Below are 27163 nucleotides of genomic sequence, written 5' to 3' on the forward strand. Positions count from 1 at the left end.
GAGTAGTGTTACTGGAACATGCTGTTGCTAGTGACCTGCTCCCGGTATCGTGAATAAACCTGCAGTGGTTCCTCACACCTGAGTGTTGCCTGGATATTTTTGACCACATTTTGGTGACAGCGGTGGGATACCTAACTCCGAGACGCGGCAGTGAAACCTGGAAGGCGTAGGACCTGAAAAGGCCTTACAGGAGATCTATTTTTGATTTTGGGACAATACCGTGGAAAAAATGCAACAACGCCCGCGGGACCCATCCTTGCCGGAAGGGAGTCATCCTGTGTCTCGGATACGGTATTACCGTATTGTGGTCACAGGCACCTAGGTGGTGAGTGGGAAGCGATTTTTTTCTACCGCTTTGTAGTTAAGAATTGGCTTGTGTGCCGGGGTGCCACCGAAGCAATCTGCTCTAATTGTAGGAAGGTAGAAAGGTTGGCTTGTGAGCACAGCCGAAGAGCAATCGATAAAGGATCTGCTAAGAGAAGCAATCAGTAGGATTGGCTTAAAGCGCTTGATACTGGGATTGTATTGGTTGAGAACATTGCTATTGTACTCTGATAGTTTGCTCTGTTTTAGGCGTAAGGTAATTTGGCTAATAAAAATATATTAAAGGGACACTGCTATGGAGACTAGTAATAGTAAAACTGTTAAATTGCCCAAAGGTTTACATAATCCTGGATGTTTAAAAGATATGTATAAGAAATATGGACCTGAATGAGTAGATGAATGTTTATTGAATAAGTGGAGTAGATGGATTGAAGGAAAATGTCCTTTAAATGGTACATTGAGTTTGGAAAGGTTAACTGAATGTAGGGCTAAGATGGAAAGGAAGGCTGGGCCGAAGATAAAAGTTATGGAACAGAAAGAGTAGGGCCAGAGAGAGAGGTTTGTGCGGAGCTATGGACATTTCAACTGAAGTCTATGTGCAGACGAGTGAACCTGAACTTCAGCCCTTATAGTCTGTAAATCTCCACCACCATTCCCTTCAGCACCCCCTGCACCACAACCAGCTGTGGCTGTTCCTGCCCCTAAGCCCCTGCAAGTATTCACCTACTGAAGATTGGACTAAAATGGCTATTTTTCAGCTTACAACAGACTGCTAGAGAATTCTTGGGAAGAGTGGCTTCAGCAGTTAATAAACTTTGTGGAGGAAGGAGAGCAGGATTTAGGTGGACTGAAAGAAACGGTTGCTGGAATTGTGGAGACGTAGAACACATAGCGAGATATTGTCCGAAGCAGGGTGATTGGAGACAAGACGGGGATAAATCATCACAACGACGCCCTCAGGGTCCGGTCTGGACACAGAATGGAAATTCTGAATAGGACAGGGAGGACTCTGAACAGGGGGCTCCGGGACCCCTCACCAACACTTCTGTATCATCCTATGAACTTTATCCACAACTGACTTTGAATGCTGCCGCACAACCTAAGCTAACTCTTTCTCTGAATGGTAATGATGTATCTTTTTTAGTTGATACAGGAGCGGATGTTAGTACACTTGGAAGGAAAGATAGTTGTAAGTTTTTAACATTAAAAAGCAATAGAGTTATATATGTAACAGGAGCTTCAGGTCAATCAGTGGCAGAACCAGTTTCTACCCATTTAGTGGTTCAATATGAACATCAGACAGTAGAACATTCTTTTCTCCTGAGCAGTGTTTGCCCTGAAAATTTACAAGGCCGAGATCTAATGTGTAAATTAAATCTTACACTTTTTCTTTCTCCTGAAGGAGTAGGTCTAGAAGGGCCCATTTATCTGTATTGTCAGAAAGTTAACCCCACAAAGATAGGATATGAGTGTAAAGACATTAGTTTAGCATTAAAATCTCCGATCTCGGTCTAGAAAAGACAGAAACCCCTGAGCAATTTCAGTGTACAATCACGTTTTCAAGGCTCTCCAGATCAGCTGTATGTGAAAGAGTGGTACCAGATAGGAAATAGTATTGAGACTATTGATGTAGCCGGCGTATTGACCTCTACAATCTACTCTGCAGTAGTAGTAGACCTGTCTCCAGGTCTGAAATATTTGTTGTTATTCGATGCAGTTACTACCGTTTGTGTCGGCACCGGTGCCATATTAGAACCGTGTTTCGGTGCCCAACCCTATGCTTTACCCAAAAAGGAACAGGCTCTCTGATTGGAGGTTTGAAAAGCTTCTGCTGATGCAGTATAACTACTGTTTCACTCCGAAAGAAAACAAAAAAACATAGGGCCTTGTCATAAAATGAGACTAACACCTGCAGATATATGACAGGGGTCAGATCCCCTCCACACACACACACTCCTATACAGAAGCACTCCCCTCCACACATACACCTATACAGAAGCACTACCCTCCACACACACACACAGTAACAAATCCCTCTACATACATACAAATCACATACGTAGAAGCAAATCTCAATCTCACACACACATAGAGGCAGTCCCCTCCATACACACACACACTGACATTCACATCCACTCAGAGAAACACATCCTTCCACACACACACAGTTCAAACACTCTTCTTTGACATTAGAACAGCCTAAATGTGGCATGCAACAGCATTTTCTGTTTTGGTAAACGCATTACTCCTCTCTGCACTGCAACTGTTAAAAGATGTAAATGTTAATAGAGACTTTGGTTTTAATTATTTTATTGCTGTATTTTATTTACATCTATTCGAATGAAGAAGTATACACACCAAAAATATTTTCATTTTATGTGCTGGAATATGCAGAGATATAAATTAATCAGCAATTTTCTTTAAATCAGAGACTGTTGCATTTAATTTATTTTTTTTCTTTGATGCAATGTGAATAGTTAAGATTGAAACTAATAAAAAAAAGTTTTAAAAAAGCATATTCAGGTTGTGTATAGCTAGTGTGTTTTTGAAAAGTAACTAAGTAAAGTCATTATTAAAGTAACTAATTACTTTTGAAAATAAGTAATCAGTAAAGTAACTGGATTACTATCTTGGATCAGTAAACTAATTACTTTTTCCAAGTAACTTGACCAACACTGCCCATCACTGTGAAGCACTTTGAGTGTTGTGAAAAGCGCTATATAAATGTAATGTGTTGTTGTTTATCTGCTCCCCAAGACTGTGGACCCACACTGTTTAACAACACAGAGCACCCTATGTTAAGACCCATCACTAACATGACTCTATGATATTAGTACTCACCAGTGCAGGTCTCCGGAAGCCAGAAGGCCGGGCGTGCTGGTTTGAAGGCCTTAGGGTAGTCAATAAGAGACACATGTACACAGTTGGCAAACAATGACAACTCAGATCTATGGATGTTGCTTTATCAGCCCCCCATGACTGTGGACTCATACTGTTAACCAACACAGAGCACCCTGTTTTAAGACCCATCACTAACTATATTAATACTCACCCGTACTTCATATGGAAGGAAGTGACATAAATGGTTGGTAAATTTTGTCACTGGCCAATGTGATTGGATACGCTCCCGGTCAATAAATGCCATCATGCTATTCCAAACAACTGACAGCCATTTTTCTGTTGTTAACGTCCTTATTTTCAAAAACTAGCCTTGAAATGTCAGACCATACATCTGAACTGAAATGTTTTTTTGGCCAAAATCACTGAATTTAGCAGTCACTGCAGTGTTTAGCCACATTTTCTATCCCCTCAGCTTCATCCCACATCTGTGATCTTCGATTGAGCTTGTCAGTATTTCTTTTTTCCATGGACGCATTGCTGAAGAATGGAAAGAATGTGGACTAAAAGTGTCTGATTTGACCCTTATATTATGGACACTTTTTTTCAAAATTAAAAAAAGTTCTAGATTTCCCACAATCTTCCACCCTTCCAGTCTGTTTTTTTTTTTTTTGAAAGGTCTGGTTACAATACGACAGTACGGCAGCATCAGAAGGAAATATGGTTGTACATAGTGGTGCACACAGTAAAAAAAAAAAAAGGTTTCGGTATAACCGACAACAAAAGGGTGCAACAAACCTTCACCATAACATTATTCATTTATCACCAGCTAGGTACTATTCTGTAAACAGGGTGTGCTGTGCTGTGGTTGTACACAGACTCCTGTTGGGGAGACACAGGAAGTTTTCAGGGTTCTAGAGAAAACGCAACTTATGCTTTAACCTGGTGTCATCATTGTCTACTTTATTAGACATAACCATAACGTAACATGCCATCAGAAGTTGAAGTCGAACTACACAAGTGACGGCCTTGCCTGCAGTGCCACAGCTAGCGCCGCCAGGCAAGTTCGATTTCAGCAATGTGAATGAATGGCCGAAGTGGAAGAAGCGCTTCGAGCAATATAGAAAATCGTCATGAGTGGATAAGCAGATGGACGAATTTCAAGTAAATGCACTCATGCAGAAGGAAATGGAGCCGTTCATAGGCAGCAAAAAGGAAGATGGAGTCACTCCCATATGTAGAGATCAGGAAGGATAGCATTGGCTATTGGCCACTGGCCTTAGTAGCAAGGCTGATGCAAAAATGACAACTGCCCTAGCCAAATGTGCATAGTAACAAGCGACATCCAGTACCCTCCAGAATTATTGGCACCTTTTGTAATGTTGACTAAAAACAGGTATAAAAAATAATCTTTTGATGATTTATTGTACGCTCACAATGAAAGCAATGAGGAAAAATACTAACCTGGCAATAGCCAGATGAATTTCGCTCCGCCTAGCTCCACTCATCCATCTGGAACCGATCCATTGAAGTGTTGCTTCAGAAGGCTGGGCCTAATCAAAAAATGCTTGCATATGATTGAATAAGCCACTTGTCCGTCATCTATTGACGTGCTACTTCAACCACTCACATCGAAGCCAACCCGTGACGCTAATAACAGACTCACAGTCGCTTCTACGCTATGTCACATCTATGAAACTCCCGCCCTGCGTCCTGATTGGCTAAACCATAAAGTTGGTTGGAGAAATCACTCTCAATGGAAGAGGTCCCAGATGGATGTGAGTGAAGCTAGGCGGAGCTAAGCGGAACGACATTCATCTGGCTAGGGTCAGGTTAGAAAAATACACCCTTGAAGGGAAAAAAAATATTCTGAGAAAAATGAAAATCTCTAGCCTAGAAATCTAGACGCACCCTAGCGGCGGCAAATTAATTTGCTCAGCCTGTACGTCTAGTAGCAAACCATAGGGATTTCTATTGGCTGACGCCGTGGACGTCATCCAATCACAGCGCTCTATTTTGTTAGAGAGTCTTATGGCGGGCTTAACAGGACGACGACAGTCCTGCGACGGTGAACAACAAGGAAGGTGGCTATGGCGAACGAAGAGCGGTTGTTTGAATCGGCGTTGGCGTCAACTTTGGAGGAGTTGGACTTGTGCTTTTCTTTGAAAGTTGAGCAACACAATGCACCTAAGTCATTCTTTTCGAAGAAGGATGTATTTGCCGTTTTGCTCTGGCCACGTCATCCTGCTCTTTGTTCTGATTGGTCGTAGCGCTGGCCTATTGCATGCCTAGGCAGTTTGAAAGACAATTCTCTGCCCGCCCCTTGGATTAAGTGAGGTGAATGGGTCGATTCCAGACTATACATTTCAATGATATAGGATGGCCCGCCAGGCTATAAAATCTCATAAAGAAATAAATATTTTTAACGAAAACATGTTGCTCACGATTATTGGCACCCCTAGAAAAATCTTAAATACAGAATCTAACAGAAGCATTTTCCTATCTAATTTCAACTTATTTAAGTTAACCAGAGTGTCTGTAAACTTTCAGAAGTAGTTTAGTAGTGACTTTCTTTTTCACTAAGGTATGAAAATAAAGTGACAGATGCTAAAACCTCTAGTCATTTTTCAACATCAGAAAGACAAGAGAATACACATTTAAATAAAAAGAAAGTGTGTTGACATTTGTAAGTCAGGGAATGTCTATACAAACTAGGTACTTTGTTGAAAATGCCTATATTTACAGTTAAAACAATGATTAAATGGTTCTAATCAACTGGAAATGTGACAAACATGCTTGGACAAAGACCCAAAGTTATCTTGCCCCCACATACAGTATGGAGGATGGTAATATAGGCAAAAAATTCCATGAGAACCACTATTGGATACCTACAGACAAAGGTGTCATCTTGGGGTCACCAAGTCCCCCAAAAAATATTCAAAAGTGGCCTCATTGCTAATAGTTTATTTAGAGGGCATGCTGTAACAGGTTGTCCAGTAATTTAATTACCAATGTAAACGGCGGGAGTTACTAAATGGTACAGTGGTTTTGTCTGGAAGTGTGGTCTATTGTCAGATGAAATGAAAATTGCGTTCTTTGGCTAGAAACATGTTAGGTGTGTTTGGCATATATAGAATGACTATACAATAGCACTCACGCTGTGCTATTGTGGGGCTGTTTTTATTCCCAAAGGCCTTGGGAATCTAATTAAGGTGCATGGTATCCTGCACAACAAGAAAAACCTGAATATTTTCAAAGGAAATCTGTCAATCTCTGACAAGACACTAAAAGTTGGTCATGATTGGATCATTCATGAGGTCAAAGAACCAAAACAATCGTCCAGATCAAAACCAATATGCTTTACTGAACGCAAAATCAAGCTCTAAACTCCATAGAAAAATAGTGGGGTGAGTCAAAGAGGAGAATGCACAAGTGTGCATCTAGAAATCTGGACGATTTGGGGAGATTTTGTAAAGATGAACGGTCTAAATCTCTTGCCTTGTATTCTCCAACTTTATGGGGTGTCATAGGTGAATATTACATGCTGTTTTATTGGCAAAGGGAGGTTTACAAAGGTATTATAAGCAGGGGTGCCAATAATTGTGAGCAACATGTTTTTGTTAAGAATATTTATTTCTTTATGAGATTTTCCTTTTTCTCAAAATACATTTTTCCTAGAAATTATTTGTAACTGTAAAAATAATCTGTACAAGTAATTGTCGATATTACAAATATACCCTACTGTAGCTCTTTCCACAACAACACAACGGGGAAAGGTTCTTTGATACAGGTGTTTATTTGGACACTGGATACACCGAAGACTCCACACTCCCTTCACGCCATGAGAACTGTTAGTAATCACCAATAAATGGATACATCAGTGTACAGTGCACAATCGTAACAAAATGATACAAAGAAAAACAATGTAAAACAAAGTAAATACCTCGTTGGCCACTGGTTATTGAAAGAGGTTGAGCTTAACTTAATTCTTGTCTTGTGGCTACAAGTATACCAGGCCTAAAACGATGTATAAAGTGGTTGGCTATACAGTAATATACAGAATGAATAAAACAAGTATTGCAAATAAAATTAAATAAACAAAAGGAAATAAATACCTTGTTGCTATTGTTGGTAATTCTTGTACAGGGTTAGATTAAGCACTGTACAGGTACAGATCGGTTTTACGGCTACAAATCATCCTACAGTTACAAATAACAAATATTTTACCATTACAAAATTATTCTACAATTACAAATCAATATTCTACACACAAACACTATCCTACAGTAACAAATATCGGCGGCCATATACCAACGTTTTATGGGCACTCATCGGGCACAGTCTTTGGGTCGAACTGCGCGTGCGCAAGGCTTCACGACACCAATCTTGCTCCAGCGGCGAGATCACAACACATGATTGGCACGATGTCTTCACAACACACCATATGATTGGCTCAATGTATTCACATCACACCACATGATTGGCTCAATGTATTCACATGTCGACGTTTTGCAGAGGAAGGGGTGGGATATGTGTAGACAACGGCCATATTGGCGTGACAAACTAGCCCCATGCATTTCTATGGAGTATTTTTTGAGTGCACCACTACTTATGGTGCTGGGGTACTGGAGCGGGTTGCACCAACAGGACTTAGGACCAGTCTTATGCTTAGACTGGCGTAACTCAACGTTCTATGTCTAAAATGATGTTGCGCCTGTTGCACCACGCAGACTTGGGATGCTCTCTCTAAGTCTAGTCTTAAATTTTACGCCCTGTCGAGAGGAGACTTATGTTAAGGCGGAGACCGTTTTCTGTGTTGGTTTCTGTAGCCTAATTTTCACAAAATCATTGAGTGCAGCTTAAACGACAACAAATTGAAGTAAACGATGGCACGTCTTATTTATACTGTACAATGACTGTGCTTTAAGGGTGAGAGACTGAATGAATCCGCTAGATATCTACAACGACGATAAATTAATTCAAAGGTTTCATTTTAATAGATTTGAGATTTTTTTTGGTGTGATTGGCGTGCATAAATCTACAGCTTGTAGAGTAATTTGTAGGGTAGGCCTACGTCTCGCTGGCACTGAGTCACCGTCTCCCATGATACGTCAACTTACCTAACAAGGCCGAGGCAAGCGCTGTCAAGCAGCGTTTCCTTCAGGCCTCTGGCATTCCTGATATCATCGGCTGCATTGATGGTACCCATATTCGTATTAAGCACTAGCCTATCAGAATACGAATATCTATAGGCTTCATCAACAGAAAAGGCTAGGCTATAACTCAATTAATGTACAGCTCATTTGCGATGTAAACTACCAAATAATCAATTTGGTGGCGCGATGGCCTGGCTCAACTCACGACTCAAGAATTCTCTGGGAAAGTGAGCTATTCAATCAATTCTTGCGATTTTTTCTTCACTTCTTCAACTGTACTGAAGTCTGCAGAATTTTCGAGTTGATTTATACTCTCCGTTATACTTTTCCAAGTCTCTTTTTTTCGTTTGTTGGTTATTGTGTTACTTTGTTTCAAAGTTAAAATATATTTAGTCATACTGCTCAATCAATGTTCTTATTTCTGAATCAGAGAAATGACTCTTTATTTTTGTATGATCCTCCATAGCTAATTAGGCAAAAAAAGTTGCAAACTGAATGAATGAAAAGTAATAAATGAGTATCCTGGCAAGGCATGTTCCATTCTAGAATTCCACGGGCACTTTCATGAACGTGCACCGTTGCGGCCATACTTAGTTAAGACAGGTCTTAAATTCTGTTGGTGCAACAGGTGATATATATGGGCCTAAGACCAGTCTTAACAAAGACTAACTTAGCACTTATGACAGGTGTAGCAAAAACTAGTTGGTGCAATCCGCTCCTGGTGCTGGGGTTATTTGGGATGTAGTTGTCGGGTCGTCATTCCATCATGTGTTATGCTGTGGATACAACAGGAGTTTCCATCTGGGGTGCGTTTCCCAAAACTAGTTGCTAACCAGTTAGCAATTTAGTTGGTTGGCAATGGGAAATTGCATTGCAACCAACAAAGTTGCTGACTTAGCAACTGGGAAACGTGCCCCTGGTCAGTATGTTGGGTTTCAACCATCGCTTGACTGAAGCGGGACACATGACGGGCAACCAACTCCTCCTTTGAAGCCTCAAACCGATGACAGGTCAGGAGGGATGGGGATTTTTTGCATCTCCTCTACAAATGGTGTAGGGTCCTCAAAAACCTCCTCAATCACCAGCCTCATCAGTTCTTCCACATATTCTAGAAAATATTAGTCATATATAAATCTTTTTTTTCATATGTTAAGTGTAACCACAACACTAATCTGTAAATACCGTGTGTATGATTCATATATTTAAAAAAAAACAAAAAAAAAAAACGTACTGTATTTAGAGTCTGTTTTTATGGGCTTTGCAATGCCTTCCCCTGTCTTGGACTTCGGTAAAACAAGCTTGTACACAGCCTGTCCAGCAGAGGTCACAGCTTGCTCCTGGCCGGCATTTTCATTGTAGTGCATGGCCGCTAGATACAGCCTATTGTGATAGAGAAGTTCAGTTATACTGTGGTTGACCGTCATTGCACAATAATGCCATTAATCAGTAACTTTGTAATAAATAAAATAAAACAAAAACAAATGATCGTGTACTACCTGCACAACATTCCCATGAATGTGAAAACCACATTCTTGGGTGCAAAACGCAGGATCAAGCTGTGGAAGGACTCCAGTGTTGAGGTCGGGTGATGGTGGCTGAGCTTTTCCACATCTTTGAGAACTCTCTTATTGTTGAGAATTTTTTCCGCTTTGTATAGCGCCACTGACCCTTGAGTTAAATGGCAAAAAGTTTGGGTGAGGTAATATCTTTTTAAATTATTTCAAAAATGAATGGTCACATTAGGGATTTTTTTGATTAATGTTAATTTAGCACATACCAGGTTGAAGCCATTTGTTTGGATCCCTTGAAACTCTGTCAGGATGTAAACACTTTGGGAAAAGGGGGTCTTCATGCACATGAACATTTTGAAGGTGGTTGAGCAGAGACGTCCACTTTGCCACCTTTTCTGGTCCTGTACTTGAAGAGGTTGCACACCAGTAAACATGGTTTTTTATGCTAGGCAGCCACCTCTTCAAAACATTACAGTCCTTGTTCTGTAGTTTCTCCAGTTTCTTGGACAAACCTGTTAAAGAAATAAAATACACAATCATATAATACTCAAGACTTCATGATTAAGTGTTACAGTGACTAAATGTACAGTTTTTGTCTGACAGCCACATTGTATGGGGGGAAAAACATTTTACCTTTTTCAAAGTGCCTCACGTTATAGAACTGTACAATGTTTCGTTCCCTCAGATATTTCTGTATCTGAGGATGACGATCCGTAACGATGTAATCAACCGCCAACCCGTTTGACTCCAGAAGATCTAGGCATCTTCTGAGTCCCTCTTTCTCCATGTGGTAACTGCCACCTACTTCATTGCTCTGGTGGTTAATGGATAAAGTAAATAAATACATAAATAAAACAAATTGTGAGGCTACACACACACACACACACACACACACACATTACAGATGCATCAACATACTGCCAGCACCGCAAAAATAACATCCAGAAAGAGAAACCCACTTGAACAAGCTGGATGTCCATAATGGTGTTGCTCTCCAGGTTCATCAGAGTGTAGCTGCCAAACTTTGCTGAGTGCCCTAAAAATGCATAAGAGAATACTAGGGCTTTTCAGCACAACTTCAAGGGATATACTGGACGATTTTAGTACAGACCAATGACTCTGTTCTGTCCGAGGTTCTACTTACCTGGCAAGTCTGCCCTCATATCTCCTCCCAATGCAACCTTCCCACCCTGGTGTAATTGTTGATGGAAAAGATTCTGCTGATCCATTTTCCATTTGTGAATAATAGCAGGCTCCAGGTAATTCCTAGCATGTCTCCTGAAGGTGTCATACTGGAATATCTGGAGCTGCATGGCCTTGAATACCTTTAAATGAAAGAGAAATAAAAAATGTTATAGGTAAGTCTATTGCTGGAAAATGTAATAAGATATACTGTGTGTTAACTGCAATAGATTTACCTTTTCCAGTTGGATGAAGGAAGAACCTGTAAAGTATGTGGCAGCTGAAAGTTGTAGGTTGCCAACAGGGGTGCTTCCAACTATGGGCTGACTCTCCCACTGTCTAAAGTAGTTGCAGTGTGGACAAAACTGAGTGAAGGCCACATAAGTCCCCATTCTTCGTCGTTGGACATCACAGTTTCTCTTGCACACCGGACAGTTTTCAAATAGCTGTTTGAGGCAGCTTTCAAACACAATATACTTTGCCTCATCATAGGTGACCTGTGTCTCGAACCTAACATAACAGAACAAGATTAAGTATACATTTTTGCTCAGCAATATTTCCTCAACTCTTATGAACATAAATAGTATGCGTAGCCAAATACACAAAATGTACAATATAATACACAAAACATACAATGCATCCGATTCTTCTGTAAGTACTGAATCTCCCGGGGTGTAAGTAGAGTCCAGCTCCATATGATATTCATTTGAGGTGTCACCCTCCTCCAACTCAAGTGGAGGCTTCTTTCTAGATTGCAACCCAGGACCCCCCTTTATTAGTGTAGAGGTCACTGGTAAGTCTGGAAAATGGGAAGCTGTTCCAGTGCCAACGCTGAGGAGAGGCACTTTTGTCTGGATGCCTAACAATGGCAGAAGAAATACATAAACTCATGGTTATTTCTATGACAAACAATTACTGTTGATTGTTGATTAAACTGACATTTTGTTTATTATTGATATTCTCCTTAATGTAGTCAATTAAGTATATTCTATTGTTTTGCATTTGTATGTCACTTTGGACAAAAGTGTTTGCCAAATCCCATAACGGTACTTTTTATCAAATACAATACCTTTGCTTCGAATGTGTGGCACCTTCAACGATCCCCAGGACAACTGTGTGCTAACAGATTTCATCTTTAACGGCACACATTGTGTTCCCATAGATCGTGTTTCCACAGAATTAGTCTGTGCTGCTGCCGAAATGATCTGAGGAGAGTCGGTTTGGCATCCAACATGATGGAAAGAGGGGTGTGGTGGCTTGAGGTCCTGCTGTGATGCACCCAAAATCGGTCATGAAAATGTACCTTTATAATTTACCAGATGACAACAGTCAACGACTGTAACACTAACCATTGCCGTTAAAGGGAAACTTGGCAGGATGTCCCCCTCTGCTGGAGAAATTGCACATTATGCTATTTCAAACTGTGTGAAAAGGTAATGATAAAGCACATGGATTTGTTTACAAGCTAGCGAACTGTTAGCATATGTTTGGCAGAACTATGTGGATGTTACAAGGTAAGAAACACGATTTAAAACGAGTTTCTTGTTTCTCACTTCTCTTTCCGGGACGGTAGTCTCAATGTTGCAAGGTTGGTTTTCCGCCTGGGGACGCTAGGCGCAGCGGGGAAAGTCACCATTTTCACCGGAACAGGTCATTTAACCATCCAAATGATTTCTAAACGGGTTTATTAAGTTGAAATAGTTGCCAAGTTCCCCTTTAAGATCAGTAGCAGTTTTCTGCTACTGCCTCTCGTTAAAATTGTACCCCATAGCTAAGAAATGTTTACAAGTTGCTTGCGATGCAGCGAAAAAAAACAACCCTTGAGCTAACATACAGCTTGCAAGATGAGCGTTCCATTACCTCAGCTCACACACCACTGCTTTGTTAGCTAAGCTAGCGATATCATTTTGCATTTTGTGTGCTCACTCATAGTCCCTAACTTGTTCTAAAAGTAACGTTAACAAACGAAAGCACAAACAGTAATGTTTACTTACATGTTGTGAGGATATATCTTCTACCATTGGGCCACACAAAGTTGGAACAGCCTCTTCATTCAGAGCTAACAGCTTTGAAAATCCAGCAGTGAACAACCCCAGGTTCTTGAAGCAGTTGTCCGTGAAGTGGTTGGGACACAGATAAATGTTTGGCAAAGTCGCAGGAATAGAGTTAAAAATAAACTCTAACCACTGGGTACGTAGTGGCTCTACCTTTGGTAAACCATACAAGGGAGATGGCCCTTCACAACGAAAAAAACACCTTCTAACCATGGCTATCTGAAACTTTTACTTGTTGTGAAAAACAATGCTGTACTGAACGAACGTTACTGAGTGAGCGAGTGAGAGGCGGACTAAAAAAGGAACATCGTGACGTAGAAAAGTACCGGAAACGAATCCACAACAGAGAACCGGTCCATTTCCCGTTCGCGAACCAACATTTGAACTGCCTGGTCATTGCATTTCGACCTTTTTTTTTACAGTCTATGATTTCGACCAAACAAAAAAGGGTTCGGGAAGCTTGAACCTTGTTTTTTCCTGCGAACCGAAGTGGGCATATCACTTTAAACTTCAGAGGGGGAACCATGAGGTTTCCTTCCTTACTAGTCAACTATATTGCTCTGAAGACGTTGACTAGCATTTTAAACAGCTACGTTTTGACGTTTTTACGGGACAACTGTTAATATAATTCTCCCGTTTATGCATCATCTAACTTTTGTTTTGCATGCAACACCCATTGTTGATAATGCGTCCTGTGTTCAGTACTAAACTGGTGGAAATGTGGGCTTGTTCACTAGCTAGCACCAAGGTTCAAAGAATTCTGAACAGAACCGGTTCAAGAAGGGGTTCGCTGTTGGTTGAAAAACGCCATAGGGATATTTCTTAAGAACCAGGTAGCGTTAAAATGCTAACGCTAAAAACTACAAGCTACTGTGTGACCACGTGGCTGCCGTCACGCTCCTACTACTGTGCGCGTGCGCGAGTGTGGATAACGGGAGCAGGGCAACTGCAGACAACAGCTGGTTAGCAACGGGGACGGGTCAACATCATGGATGAGTTTCAAACAGGAGAAGAGGTAGCTAACTTTTCCGTTAACAATAATGTTAAATCACAGCATTCTTGGATTCACAAAGTCTGATTTACGAGTTCCGTTTACTGTTAATATAAGATACCTGGCTAGCATGAATTTGGATTTGCAGATCAACCAGGCATAATAATTTACCGTTAGATGTTGCCTATTGTTTACGTTAGCGGATTAGCTTCCTAGCTAGCTAGCTGTCAGCTAACGCCAACACTTAATTAACCTGGTCATACTTAATTTAAATAAGTGCATTTGTCTGGCCACACTTAAACAAGGACAGTATGAAATAGGCTATTAAATTGTGGTATGTAGTGGCCAACATTTGTTAGAAAAACTTAACGTTAGGCAGCTAACGTTATAACTTATACCATGGTTGGGTTGGGTAACGTTAAGGAAGGGTAACTTAACGTTAGCTGTGTGTTGTGTGACCTCCTTAATCATTGCCAAGCAAACGTGCAATATCATGCGGCAGCGAAACATAATTGCTGAACTTTATGTAGCTTTCCAGATTACATTTGTTTTTCTAAACTCGGTCAGCTATTGTAGTTTATGTTATTTTAACGTTTAAGTCAATGCAAAGCCAAAGTCATCTAACGCTTACGTTACTGCTGCTGAATGCTGATATGTTCTCTCCCAAAATGTTATCTGTATTTTGTTTTGACAGACAACCTTTATTGTGGATGACGTGAGCACAATCATTAAAGAGGTATGTTGTGCGCCAAGCATTAAAGGTCCAGTATGTAGGAAATAATGGAAAATAAACTGTAACCATTCCAAATATGATAACCATATGTTGTCAGAGAGTAAGGAAACACGATGAATTGAAGTAATGGCTTATTTGACAACATTACTCTAACCCGTAAAACCCATGAAAAAAAATGAGTTACGGGGCGGAATCTCTTAGAATTTTCGTTTATGTTTTGAACTATTAATTCTAGAATAGCGTATTAATAATGGGCTAGCGCGTCCTCCTATTTGGGTTGCCAAATTAGCAAAGGCCAACTGTCAACAGCTGTCAGTTGTAGTCATGAACACCTACGAGAAGCAGGCAAATTTCCAAAATTAAAACAAGAAACAAATTAAGTGGACATCGGAGGAGCTTCCTGAGATGGTGACGTCTTCGTCAAACGAAGAATATCAAGTCTGACGCAGAGCTGGCCATATTTCTCCACAACAGGTAGCCTAGGCTAAACTTCATCTGCATCGCTAACTTCAGCTAAATATGTTACGTTGGTTAGAGAGGTATTTTTTGTTTTCACTATTTCCGTAGCTGGGTCATGGTTGGAGAAACGTTAAAGCAGCTGCAGGTCAACTAACGTTAGCTAAGTCTTCATTACATCTGGCAACCCAGAAGAGGCTCGCGTCTGGTAGTCTTGAGAACGTTCACCAGTGTTTTGATTTTGGCCTGCAGAACGTTTGGTAACAATCCTACAAATCGCACCTTTAAAGAAGAGTTTCTTATTCGTTGTCGTTCTATGCATCCCCTGTTTTGATGTTCTGGTGTTCTCCCTTGCAGTCTGTGGAAGCAGCAATTGGAGGCAATACCTACCAGCACAGTAGGGTGAACCAGTGGACCACTAATGTTGTAGAACAGTGCCTCAGTCAACTCAGCAAACTTGGCAAGCCTTTTAAGTACATTGGTATGTTAATCAGTTCATGTTTTGTGTAAAGAATCTCTAGCTTGTAAGTGTCTTTCTTCCACCCCAAGACTATGTAGTAAGGGTGGACGATACAGCCTTAAAACTATATCACAATATTTCATGGTAATTTTTTGCAATAACAGTATAAATTATATGAATAGTACCATTTGCCACAAATCACATCAGCTTGCAGTCTTGATGACGGTGCAGACACACACACACACACACACACACACACACACACACACAAAATGACCATAATCAGTGATCAACTCTTCCTCACATACGGTTTAAATTCTGTCTTCTGCTATGCTGGTTGACCTAGTTCAGGGGTGGGCAAACTGCGGCCCACGGGCCGGATCCGCCCCGCCAAGCACTTTCATCGGCCCGCCGAGCATTTCATTTAGTTATCAGGCTGCTCGCTATTTTTTTCCTGCAATAGAGACGACGTTGGTTAGCTCTACTGCAAACTGCTTTTCACTCTCCTTAGATAACGTTTACAATGTCAATGTCAAAACATCATGTTAAATAGAGATAACATCATGTTAAACTAAGTTAACTCTTAGTTATCTCCTTTGCAGCAGATCTAACGTGAACATTATGCAATCCATTTAATTGGGAACGCGTCTGCACTCACGAGAGGGAGAGAGAGCCGCAGGTTCCAGCTGGCTTGTGATTGTTGATAATTGATATCTCCTTCTTATAAGAAAGTTTTAAAAGGAAATCATGAAGGCAACAGTAGTTCCCACTACTGACCATTTAAAAACTGTGAGAGGGCCCAGCCGTAGGTACAGCACTAGCCATAGCGGAGCAGGCAGAAGATCATTGAGAAATAAACGTGAATTAAAGCGACTGTCTTAAAGCGACAGTGCACAATTTATACATTTGTTAAACAGCATAAAATTAGCAGTATTTTTAAGCAATTAATATTTTAAAACAAATACTTTTCATACTAAATTATAGGCTATAAAAAATGTATTTTTTAATGCGTGTGGCGTGGGGGGGGGGGTTGTTGTGCGGCCCGGCGGCCAATTTTCAAAACCCAATGTGGCCCTTGAGCCAAAAAGTTTGCCCACCCCTGACCTAGTTGCTAGCTGCCCACCTTGTGGTGCATAAATGCAATATGTCATCAACTATATCATTAATATCACTCTGTGACATTCTTGAGGCAGAATTCCTCTGGTATAATGATACGATATGGCCCATCACTACTGTGTAGGCTGAGTGTGGTCTGAAGGACTGTGGTAGCAAAGTTAAGGAGCTGGACTAGCATGCAGTAGCCTGAAAAGTTGTGGGTTCAATTCCCGACTTCCACCATTGTGCCCTTGCAAGGCACTTAAAGGAAAATTCCGGTATTTTAGCACTTTGCGTCAGAAAAGTCGAGACAGGTCCAGTCGGCAAAATTTCGGTGTCCACCACTCTAGTTCATCCAAAACAAACCAGAAAAGGGACTCAAAGTGCTAAATACCGGAATTATCCTTAATCCTGTAATATAATCCCAATGTAATCCCTTGTACATTGTTTTTTTTTTTTTTTTAATAATCGCGTCATCAAATAAAAAATAAAAACATATTTGGAGATAACAATGTTTCAAACAGACAGCAGCGATATATGTCACTTTGAATAAAAAGTGTCTGCTTAACGAATACATGTAAATGTGCATGTTGCACCTACTTACCCATATGCAATGTCCATTGAATTACTTCTAATTGTACCTCATGATTTTACCAGTGACGTGCATCATTATGCAGAAGAATGGAGCAGGATTGCAGACAGCCAGTTCATGCTTCTGGGACAACAGCACTGATGGTATGTTACAGATGGCCATAGATCCATCAGACATTTTTACTGAATTATGTTGTGGCTACTGAATGACCTCACAGTATGAATATACCACAATAAACAACACATTGAAGGCTGTAATTAATAGTGTGACTGATATAAGAAATGCTGAAATATCAAGCAGAGGTCATGCAAAACATGTGGATGTATATGGAGGATGCTTGTAGTACATGCTATGTCAGCTATAGGGCTGATTCAGACTGGGTGCGTGGCATGAATGTGACGTGTCAGTTGCGTGGTGGCTGCGTGGCGTTTTCTGTGTCTTTGCACACCAAAAACGTGTCTGGCGCTGCAGCGGCCCCTCTGCCTATTAAAAGATCTCTTCACTCTCTGATTTGATTGGAAACGCTTCCAATGCTTGGAAAAATAGGCTATTTCTAGCATGCACACTGAGACGTGCGTGTCACGCAGGCAGCGTGCAAGCTCTAACCTGTTAACATAGGAGCCGAAATAAAAATGTGCACGCTTACGCCACGCAGCCAGTCTGAATCGGCCCTTAGACGAGTGCTATTCAATTTACTTCCGTCTAAATATATTAGTGCAGTTTTACTATTCCTTTTAAATTAATTTCAATTATCTTTCTCCAGGAAGCTGCACTGTCAGATGGGAGAACAAGTCGATGTACTGCATTGTCAGTGTCTTTGGGCTTGCCATTTAAACACTACCTTTGCTAGATTACTGTATAAATTATCACCTGGTGATTTCTTTGTGCCTACTGTTTTCAAGCAAAATCCCTTTGGACCAAAGGTTTTCCACCCATGTGAACCATTGTGCTGTTTTTACTTTTCATGAAAAATGCAAATAAATTATTTCTGTTTTCAGCTTCCTGATTTTAGCTTTTCTTTTGAGAGTAGCTAATTTGCCACATACTCCTTGATCTTTCTCAAACATACTTGTGGGATTTCAATTTCCATTATATTACAAATACACATCATTCATTACCCTTTGTGGTAGCACAGTCAACACTGGAAGCTACTTATACACAAAATGTGTAGTTAGAAAAAATAATTTGTTCACACACTCCTCAGTACAAGCCTTTTCAGGCAAGCTTTTTAATATTGAACTTTAATGACTACTTGACATCACAGAATATTTACAAGTGATTTTATTTTACAAACTAAGAAGAATAAGCCTTTCAGTTGGTGATTAGTATCCCTTATTTCCTTAAAGCCACCTAACTAGCAGCCTTCGTACCCATGGGGAAAATGGATAAACAGCCACACGAAGAATGTTTTTCGTTTTAACCAAGAACCTTACAGACAGATCAGAGGTCTAATACTGTGCAAAATGGAAAGGAAGGCACGTTCATTTTTTCCCAAAATGTATTCATTTATATTTTCTACTTTATGATAACCAGTACACCACTATACATTACAGTTATCTTGGATACAGGGACAAATCCTGGTGGGCTCCAGCAACTGAGAACCATCGATACACAATCTATAAAGTTTTTCCCTATATACCTCAATGCAGGCTATCTGGCTGGTGTTAGCAGAGAAGTCGACAAGCCTGATTTCATTACCAGTACACCCCTGTTAATGTATATAGTGACGAAAAGTAAAATATTTGGTGGTTTACATGTCTTTACTTACATATTAACAGTGTTCATAAACGTCATCAAACAGGTCACTGTTAGTGATGAGGTCTGATGGTGTACTATATGAAAATAAAAAATACACAATAAAACATCACAAAGTCTGAAATGGGCAGACAGACCTTACAGCAGAAGCAGGAGTTCCCACATACAGCCTGATATACACAAAAGGACAAAACATTCAAATCAAAAGTGCATACAAATCTGGAATGTGACATCACAGGCAAGATTTAAAAAAATAAATAAAATAATTCGGTCAACCCTTTAAACACGTTAGGCCCAGTTAGCGGCGGATTGAGAATTGGAAGAATTCCTGGCCAGCCGGTAACGTTTTGAGGCCAGACTGATTACTGTGAATACTTAAAAAGGGCATGATATCTGTTGGTATAAATTAATTTTTCACTGCGCCCTACAGCAGTCTGGTCTGTGATTGCAGACCCTCTCTCACTCCCTGGGCCTCTCCTCACAGCTCTGGTAGCCTAATAACGTGGTAAGAACAACGATGACCTGACATGCAGGTTGGGAGATGGGTAGCCTACAGACTACTGAAGATTTGACATGTCTGAAGTAGCCCCACTCCGCCCCTCAGCCCAGTAGAACAGATAAGCCTGTTTAAAGTCATATATAAAAGGAATGAATTGGCAAAACTTACACAAACATTTACACCAAATTATAGATTTACAATGTTCTTCCTGGCAAAAAGCTAATTCAAATTTACATCCAGATATAACTAGATATTCTGGCATAACTGAAAAAACACAAGACTTCTTCAAACCCTCTGATGTTTATCATGAGAGTAACTGACAGATTGCTGGAAGTGTCTTTGGCACATATGTACAGTATGGGGAGTCATCCTCTGGAGTTCAGATCCATTACATTAGAAGCATGAGAGTTCAGAAAGGATCATTTAAATTGCCATCAACATTACCCATACTTTAGAACCCTTCAACCCATTGATTTATTTTAGTATAGTGTTGACGTTAGTTTTTAGCACTTCTGTTCCGTTAAAATGTAAAATCAAAACCGTAAGCATGATAGCAATAAATTGAAAATAAGTGGCAAGTTTACATTCCGTCAATACCACAAGGAGGGAAAAACTCCTTAAGCATGTTGTTTTGTTTTCTTACATTCACACAAAACTTGTTTGTTTTCTTTGTTTAAAAATATATATTTATATATTATAATCTTTTCAAAGACTATATTTACACTGTATGGTTTTGCAGATGTGCAGTCAGATAGTCAGTCAAAAATCATGAGAAACCACAGAATGGATCAGTCACTGTCACTTTCATCTTGGTACTTCGAAGTGGCTTTGATGGCACGACCATTTTGAAGTGGCATCTCTTCATAGTCGCTCCTTCAAAACAAATTTAAAAAAGTAAACACTCAGAAATGCACACAATGCAACACACAACTGAAACTGCATCTTTAGCGTGTATATTATTAGAACTACATTATGTATTCTTATTCAAATGTTGAAATTGTGAGAACCTACCCATAAATGACCTCATCTTCAGAGTCATTCAACATGGAGAATGCAGGGTTATCCTTCAGCTGGGAGTCTGGAAGTACAACGAACAATTGAACAAACACACCCTCCAAAGAAAGCAGTCAGATGGCTGAAATATGAATTACATGCAACCATATGTTTTTCAGTGAACCAGTACTTACCATACATAGCATTCTTGGATGGAGAGTACACAAAGGCTAATGTGTACAAATAAAAGTTGAGTAATCCGTAGAAGGATAAAAACTCAGCAGGTGCAGGACGTGTTAAGGAACACAATGTAGAGGTCAAGAGAGAATTTCATAAGCTGGCTATAGCAAGATTCAGAGTAAGAAATGTATGGCAATAGAGGTAATGAGAACCTTAACACTTTTTAACGCTGATGTGGTTTAAGATCAAGTTTTCCCAACCAACATATTTTGACAGGAAAATGTCTTCGGTGTTGTGAGGGATGCATACAGCAGAAATAAAAAAAGGATATAGTTCTGGTAATGGGTGGACAGCTCAGCCACAAAGTTGTCTTGCAGAGCTTTGGCTCCAAACCTCAGGTAGAGGATAGCCATGCTGGTGGAGAGAACAAGGACTGTTAGATACCAACTAGCCCAAACTACCATTAGTTCTGTTCTCACCAGGAGAAAACGGTTTGACTAAGTAGATAGTTACAAACAGGGAGAAGAGAAGAACAAAAGCAAACAACAGGAGTGTACCTAATCATCAGCACAACAAACGTCAGGGCAGTCAGGAACTTCAGACGAAGATCTGTGAAAATAAAGATGAGCCATTAAATGTGCGTTTGTATGTGTGTGTTGACAGAATGTGTGTAATATATATATATATATAGTCTCTCTGGTAATTTACCTGAGTAAGGCATGTGCTTCAGCTCTGAGCACGCCCTGACCACCAGAAACACAAGGTAGAGAACATAAAGGACCACGACCAACAGGAAGAAAATCTTCATGCCCTGTAAGTAAATGTATAGAAATTATAAAGTCAATGTAGGACACAAATTTTCTATGTGGCTAATGCCCAGAAATAAACACAAAAACACATCAAAAGGTCAAAGAAAGGCAAAGCACTAAGTATCCATTCAGCCGGTCTGCTTTACCTGGAAGTTGTCGATATCTACTTTGTATTGGTATGTGGGATCCTGCAGTTCATTCACCCTGTAAAACAGAAGCATCTCGAATTCATATTTTTCTTCATTTGGGCAATCACTTCTGATAGCTCCAACCAAAAATACACACAGCACAAGGCTTAATTTTAACAGACTTACGTTTGCCAGATACCCAGTGTTACAGCTGACAGCCAGATTAGCCCAACAATGAGCATTTTGGGCAGGTAAAATGTCAGGCACTTTCTCTCACCCTACAAAACATTAATTTAAAAAATAAGATGAACATAAAGAAAGCAGGGCAAATGTACTGGTCACTATTATGGGTAGCTGTTGTAAAATGTCTAGAGATAGGGTTTAGGTCAGGTCATCTGGTGGCGTGCTGAATAAATACTACAAGGATAGGGGGCGATCAGGTAGAATACCCACCTGGACACGTATGCCATGATAGACACAGAGCCAGAAGAGAAGCAGGGCACAGAGGAATAGGGCCTGGAAAAAGGCATCCAGGGTCCCGGGGAACCAGCTGTTCACCAGGAACGATAATGGGAAGAAGGGATCTGACCTCAGCAAAAACGGGAAAACAACAGATACAAGCAGGGGAGCATGGGAATGACACCGGGAGAGAGTGACAAAGAGGGGAAAAATAGGCGTTTCATTAGTATGGCTAGTGACAGACACTGTTTAAATATGCTGTAATAACATTTTGAAAGAGAGAGAAAATGAGCTGCTACACAGATTTCATTAAATGCGTGAGATTCCGACTCACCATTATAAAGCAATAACAACGGCAACAGAATGGACATCCACTTCTGCTCAATTCCCCAATCCCTCATGGAGAACTTCCTTAAAGAGTGGGCAAACATGCACTGTGGAACCAAGAGTCCAAAACAAGAGCTTCTTTTAGAATGATAGTTCAACAGTTCTTGAATCTTGAATTTCCCCTTGGGGATCAATAATCTATCTATCTATCTATCTATCTATCTATCTATCTATCTATCTATCTATCTATCTATCTATCTATCTATCTATCTATCTATCTATCTATCTATCAGTGTGACTTTGTATATCCACACAAATAACACGGAGAGTATGACTTCCAGAAAGTTCTGTAGTGGTATAGACATTGAAACCAAGTAATAAACACAAACTACATATTCTCTCTGCTCTATCAATATGATGGGTTAACAAATTTGAAATTGTTATGTCCTGTAACCTTACCGTTACCATGAAGGTCAAAACGACAAACACAAATCGAAACCAGATTTCCCCTTGTGAAAAGGAAGGGTTGTACCTCTTCCACTGTGAGACACACACAAAACACACAGAATTTAACTAGAAAAGCAACTGATTTAAAATAAAAATAAAAAAACAGCATCAGCCAAGGCAACTGAGAAGCAACACAGATCATCATCAAGAGTATAATGGGTTCTTATGAGCAGACTCAGGTCTTACCATAAATGTGACATTTCGGATACCATACGTGAGGTTCTCCAGGCCTTTCAGAGCCACGTTCACCTGGTACTGGGTGTAATTCAGGTAGCCCAGGTGCATTACTATGATCTCATCACAACCTCTCTGTGGCTAGAAAAGGCAAGCAAGGGAGCATTAGTGAGTTACTGGATTCTGGCACACAGAAGCTTCATGTGGGCTTGAAGGGCACATTATTTACCACTAAATCACGGGGTATACTGGGCAAATTCTTCAGGAAATATGAATCACTGACTGCTAAATCATACATCAAAAAGGGTTTTGTTTCCATAACTAATACTTCTGGGATGATGAGTGTTATGCTTAGTCACTGCAAGTACTTTGCTCAGGGCAAATGTTTGCCTTCCTTTTCTTAGCTTGTAACCTAAGGATGCAGCAACACTTTTCCCAGGAGTTGAAGTTAAAAACGCAACTCCTACGTCATTTATATTTAGCTGTCTACTAGAGGTAGACTATATAGGCCACCGTGTGTGTGTGTGTGTATGAGGGAGAGTGTGTGTGTGTGTGTGTGCGTGAGTGAGTGAGTGAGTGCATGAGAAATAGTGTGTGTGTCGAAGGACCTGTGTCCATGTTCCAAACGAATGCACAGATGGAAATTCAACTTTTCCCACTCTACATTCTCAAGACTTTCCAAGTCCAGATTATACTCAAATCTCTCAACATACTCAAACAAACTCTAGACAAAAATTCAACAGGGAATAAAGCACATCTATTCTACTTTCCATTCACCCTCAACAAGGTTAGCAGAACCAATGCAAATGTAGATGGACAAACTGGACACATCTCTCAAATTCCACTCAAAGCTCTCTATACAAAGGTTAAAGTTGAGTCACCAAGCATATCCCTGCTTAACAAAAGCATGCCTCATATTAGGGCTGAAAAATGTGGGGAATAAATCTAATTGTGAAAATTTCCTCAACAGGTATTGCGATTGCCATTTGATTTTGCGATAGAAGTTTTGAAAGTCAAGCTTCAGTTCAGTGTTCTAAATGTCACAATAGTTTGGCCACTTGGCATGCCTAGTGCATGAGGAGCACAGCAATCCTGATTGGTGAGCATCACTGTCTGTCACACAAGGAGGATGACATGAACATAAAAATGACAAGATTAACCATTGGGACAGAGTTGCAAGCTGTATGATTAATTACCACTTACATTAAAAACAGATTAGCTAATTGCATGAGTTTGCAATTTGATTAAAAGCCCTACATTAGTCATACTTCCTATAATAGTCACACTCACAGCACAGTGCAGCATGCGTAACCTCTGGTGCACGTCATCAGTGATATGCATCACGCTGGCATCCTGCATGACTCCTTTTAACAGCACATTGATCTGGAAAGGCTGTTTAAAGTCTGCCACTACAACAAAAAAAAAAAAAAAAAATAATAATAATAATAATAATAATAATAATAATAATAATAATACACAGAAAGGTCAACAGAGGAGCCATCATCAGACTGAAAGAAAATTTATTTTTATTATACAGCACTTGTGCACATAATCATATACCAAATTCATTAACAATCAAATGGGGGGGGGCTCACCGTCACTCTGGGACACTTGGATGGAACAGGTTAGCCATAACTGTTGGTTGTATGTGGAGAGTGGTGGGGAATATAAACTAAACGGCCCAGTCTAAAAGAAGAGACATTAGAATGTTAAGTAGTAATTTTCCCTGTCCACTACTACAGGCCAAATCACACAGACACACACTCATCACTCATTCTGTGCCCAATGACAATACAGTCACCCTTAAGTACAGATTTGAAATATAAGAGTGTTTCACCTTTGAACCGTTTGTCGCTGCATTGGTAAAAACAGGGTATTTTGTCTCTTCTATGATTCTTGGGCCTACAAGGGGTTGATAAAGGCAAACAAATATACCATTAACTTGACTATCTAATACACTGGCTCTGAACCACATTGTATAAACTTATTATATATTACCAACTACTTTACACTTAAAATGCCATACATCCATATTTTTTCCGGGTAGCACGATGTGTTACATCCGACACCACCTACCTGCTATTCCTATGAAGACTGTGAGTCCAAAGCATATCAAGAAAAACACGAAAACCAACACGAAATGTCTCTTGGAGAGTGTGTATAGCCGCATGGGGGCGAGCCTAAAACAGGAGAGAGACGGAGAAATACAGTCAGTGAGGCAACAGTGCACTGGATCATTCGGAAAACACGCACACACTGACAAACTCAAGAAAATAATAAGACAACCCACATAATCTACACATGGCTTTAATGATGCGTTGGCTTTACTGATACCGTTAGCATCCAGAAATATGAGGTGATGTGAGTTGCATCGCTGAAACACGAAACAACTTGCAATGTTTGTGTTTGCGTTAGCTTCGCTAAATTAGCTGCTAACCAGCTGTTCCATTTCTTGTTAATGCATCCTGTAGGCTAGCACTAACGTTACCGCAAACTAAATAACTTTGAGACTAGCTAGCTAACGTTAACAGCCAGCGCCTCGATGAGAAATATAAACGACAAGCATCACTAAACTACTGGCAGTGTTTTACATAATAGCAGTAACATTAACGTTAGGAAATTAACAAGAATAATACTTTTCAAGCTTTCCTTTTGACACTGATTACACACGGAGCAGGCAGGTTTTCTTTAGCACAACGTTAGCACATCTGTAAGTTAACAGATGTGCCGTTATAGGCCTTAAATGTTTAGCAAGACAAGGCCCCGAGTAAGAAAAAATACTTTTTACTTACATATCCATTTGGTAAACTTCGCCGGCAGGGCGAAATGTTTTTTTTTCGACAGCTGCAAATCACTTCTAGACACATCCGTATACATCAGACTATGCGACAAAATAAGCGATAACTACGTCATTATTCTGGTCTGAGACCAAGTCACGTGATATTCGCAAAGGGAGGAGAAGAACCGAGAAGAACCCTGGGTGCGTTCATAGGCCTACATCATTGGATTATAAACTATTTAACGGTGAATTAAAAAAAAACGATGAATTAACGGTAAAACTAAAAAAAAAAAGTGGCCATGTGAAGTTGATAGCACGACGTGACTATGTTAATCAGACTGAACAGTTCAATAACGCGCAGTCTGTAGGTTAGGCCTACTATCTAACTGAAAAAGCACTGAAAATGTCAAAAGACTCGAGCCATGAACCATTACAAACCTGTCGAGCTACGAGTTTTCAAAGGTGCACAAGTACATAATACGTTCACAAAAATGTAGACCATCTGCCTAGGTTGCTAAGAAGTAGAAGATAATGAGAAGACTTGTAGCAGTGGTAAGGGAAATGCAAACATTGACCAATTTCACCTGGACCTAGTCAGCCAACAGGCTACGTAACCTAACCCAGACCTAACTACGGCATAGACAGTAAAAGAAACTACGGTCTAGGCTATATGTAATTTCACGAAATAACTGTGCCGCCATGTTGACCACATCGCCATGGTTGCAGATTACATGTTGCTAACATAACAGGCCTATTTATTCGAGAAAAGACAAGCCCAACAGTAGGCCTACATGGACAATTCCGGTCTTTTGATGGTTTAATGTATATCTCGATTCACTGAGAGATCATTAAAATACTCCATCACCCGTATATGACCTACCTGTAGAACCGATCATCTCTGTACGGAGTTATGTCTTCCATTAGTTCATTATAGGCCTCCTGTATCTTCTTGCAGAAATATTTGAAGTCGCTGTAAAGCGGATTCTCAAAGTTGGTGTAGTCGGTGTCCATGACTATCCATAAATGGTGACAAGTGAAACAAGCCTTCCTCTATTTCGCAGCGAGGCTAGTTAACTGATACATCAGTCTTCATGCGTAAGGTTTGCATGGAAGCAATCCGTAACGACAGGCAACTGGATGCGAGTGCCACGTGATTTCAGC

General features: G+C 40.2%; 3 protein-coding genes across 8 annotated transcripts; 1 reads left to right on the forward strand and 2 right to left on the reverse strand.

The window, feature by feature from the left end:
* Nucleotides 1-2: 2 nt before the first annotated feature.
* LOC121711937 lies at nt 3-15180 on the reverse strand. Of its 4 annotated transcripts, none has more exons than XM_042095831.1 (11): nt 13006-13703; nt 12081-12279; nt 11248-11870; nt 10974-11154; nt 10789-10865; nt 10463-10643; nt 10096-10341; nt 9815-9986; nt 9550-9698; nt 3166-3214; nt 3-318 (listed from the first exon to the last, which is right to left on the reverse strand). In XM_042095831.1, the coding sequence occupies exons 1-11, from the start codon at nt 13276-13278 to the stop codon at nt 309-311; spliced, it is 2160 nt and encodes a 719-aa protein (XP_041951765.1). In that variant the 5' UTR covers nt 13279-13703; the 3' UTR covers nt 3-308. The 4 variants fall into 4 exon arrangements, with proteins under 4 accessions (XP_041951765.1, XP_041951763.1, XP_041951766.1 ...); XM_042095829.1 differs by lacking the exons at nt 3-318; nt 3166-3214 and adding exons at nt 7652-9426; nt 15176-15180 and having other exon boundaries at nt 13006-13280; XM_042095832.1 differs by lacking the exons at nt 3-318; nt 3166-3214 and adding an exon at nt 7652-9426 and having other exon boundaries at nt 11248-11521; nt 11645-11870.
* dynlt1b (dynein light chain Tctex-type 1b) lies at nt 13703-18389 on the forward strand. 2 transcript variants are annotated; one of them, XM_042095833.1, is made up of 5 exons: nt 13929-14080; nt 14751-14792; nt 15603-15726; nt 17458-17535; nt 18156-18389. In XM_042095833.1, exons 1-5 carry the CDS (start codon nt 14054-14056, stop codon nt 18224-18226), a joined length of 342 nt encoding a protein of 113 aa, XP_041951767.1. In that variant the 5' UTR covers nt 13929-14053; the 3' UTR covers nt 18227-18389. The 2 variants fall into 2 exon arrangements, with proteins under 2 accessions (XP_041951768.1, XP_041951767.1); XM_042095834.1 differs by lacking the exon at nt 18156-18389 and having other exon boundaries at nt 13703-14080; nt 17478-17533.
* A 202-nt stretch (nt 18390-18591) lies between these two features.
* tmem181 (transmembrane protein 181) lies at nt 18592-27144 on the reverse strand. Of its 2 annotated transcripts, none has more exons than XM_042095741.1 (17): nt 26883-27144; nt 25300-25403; nt 25061-25125; nt 24819-24909; nt 24514-24632; nt 23236-23364; nt 23002-23082; nt 22550-22649; nt 22210-22340; nt 21943-22034; nt 21775-21832; nt 21528-21630; nt 21377-21428; nt 21151-21233; nt 20834-20923; nt 20658-20724; nt 18592-20519 (listed from the first exon to the last, which is right to left on the reverse strand). In XM_042095741.1, exons 1-17 carry the CDS (start codon nt 27011-27013, stop codon nt 20435-20437), a joined length of 1581 nt encoding a protein of 526 aa, XP_041951675.1. In that variant the 5' UTR covers nt 27014-27144; the 3' UTR covers nt 18592-20434. The 2 variants fall into 2 exon arrangements, with proteins under 2 accessions (XP_041951675.1, XP_041951676.1); XM_042095742.1 differs by lacking the exon at nt 26883-27144 and adding an exon at nt 26016-26160.
* Between the last annotated feature and the right edge of the window lie 19 nt (nt 27145-27163).

This window comes from Alosa sapidissima, chromosome 6 (assembly GCF_018492685.1).
Source record: "Alosa sapidissima isolate fAloSap1 chromosome 6, fAloSap1.pri, whole genome shotgun sequence".
Lineage (NCBI taxonomy): Eukaryota > Metazoa > Chordata > Actinopteri > Clupeiformes > Clupeidae > Alosa > Alosa sapidissima.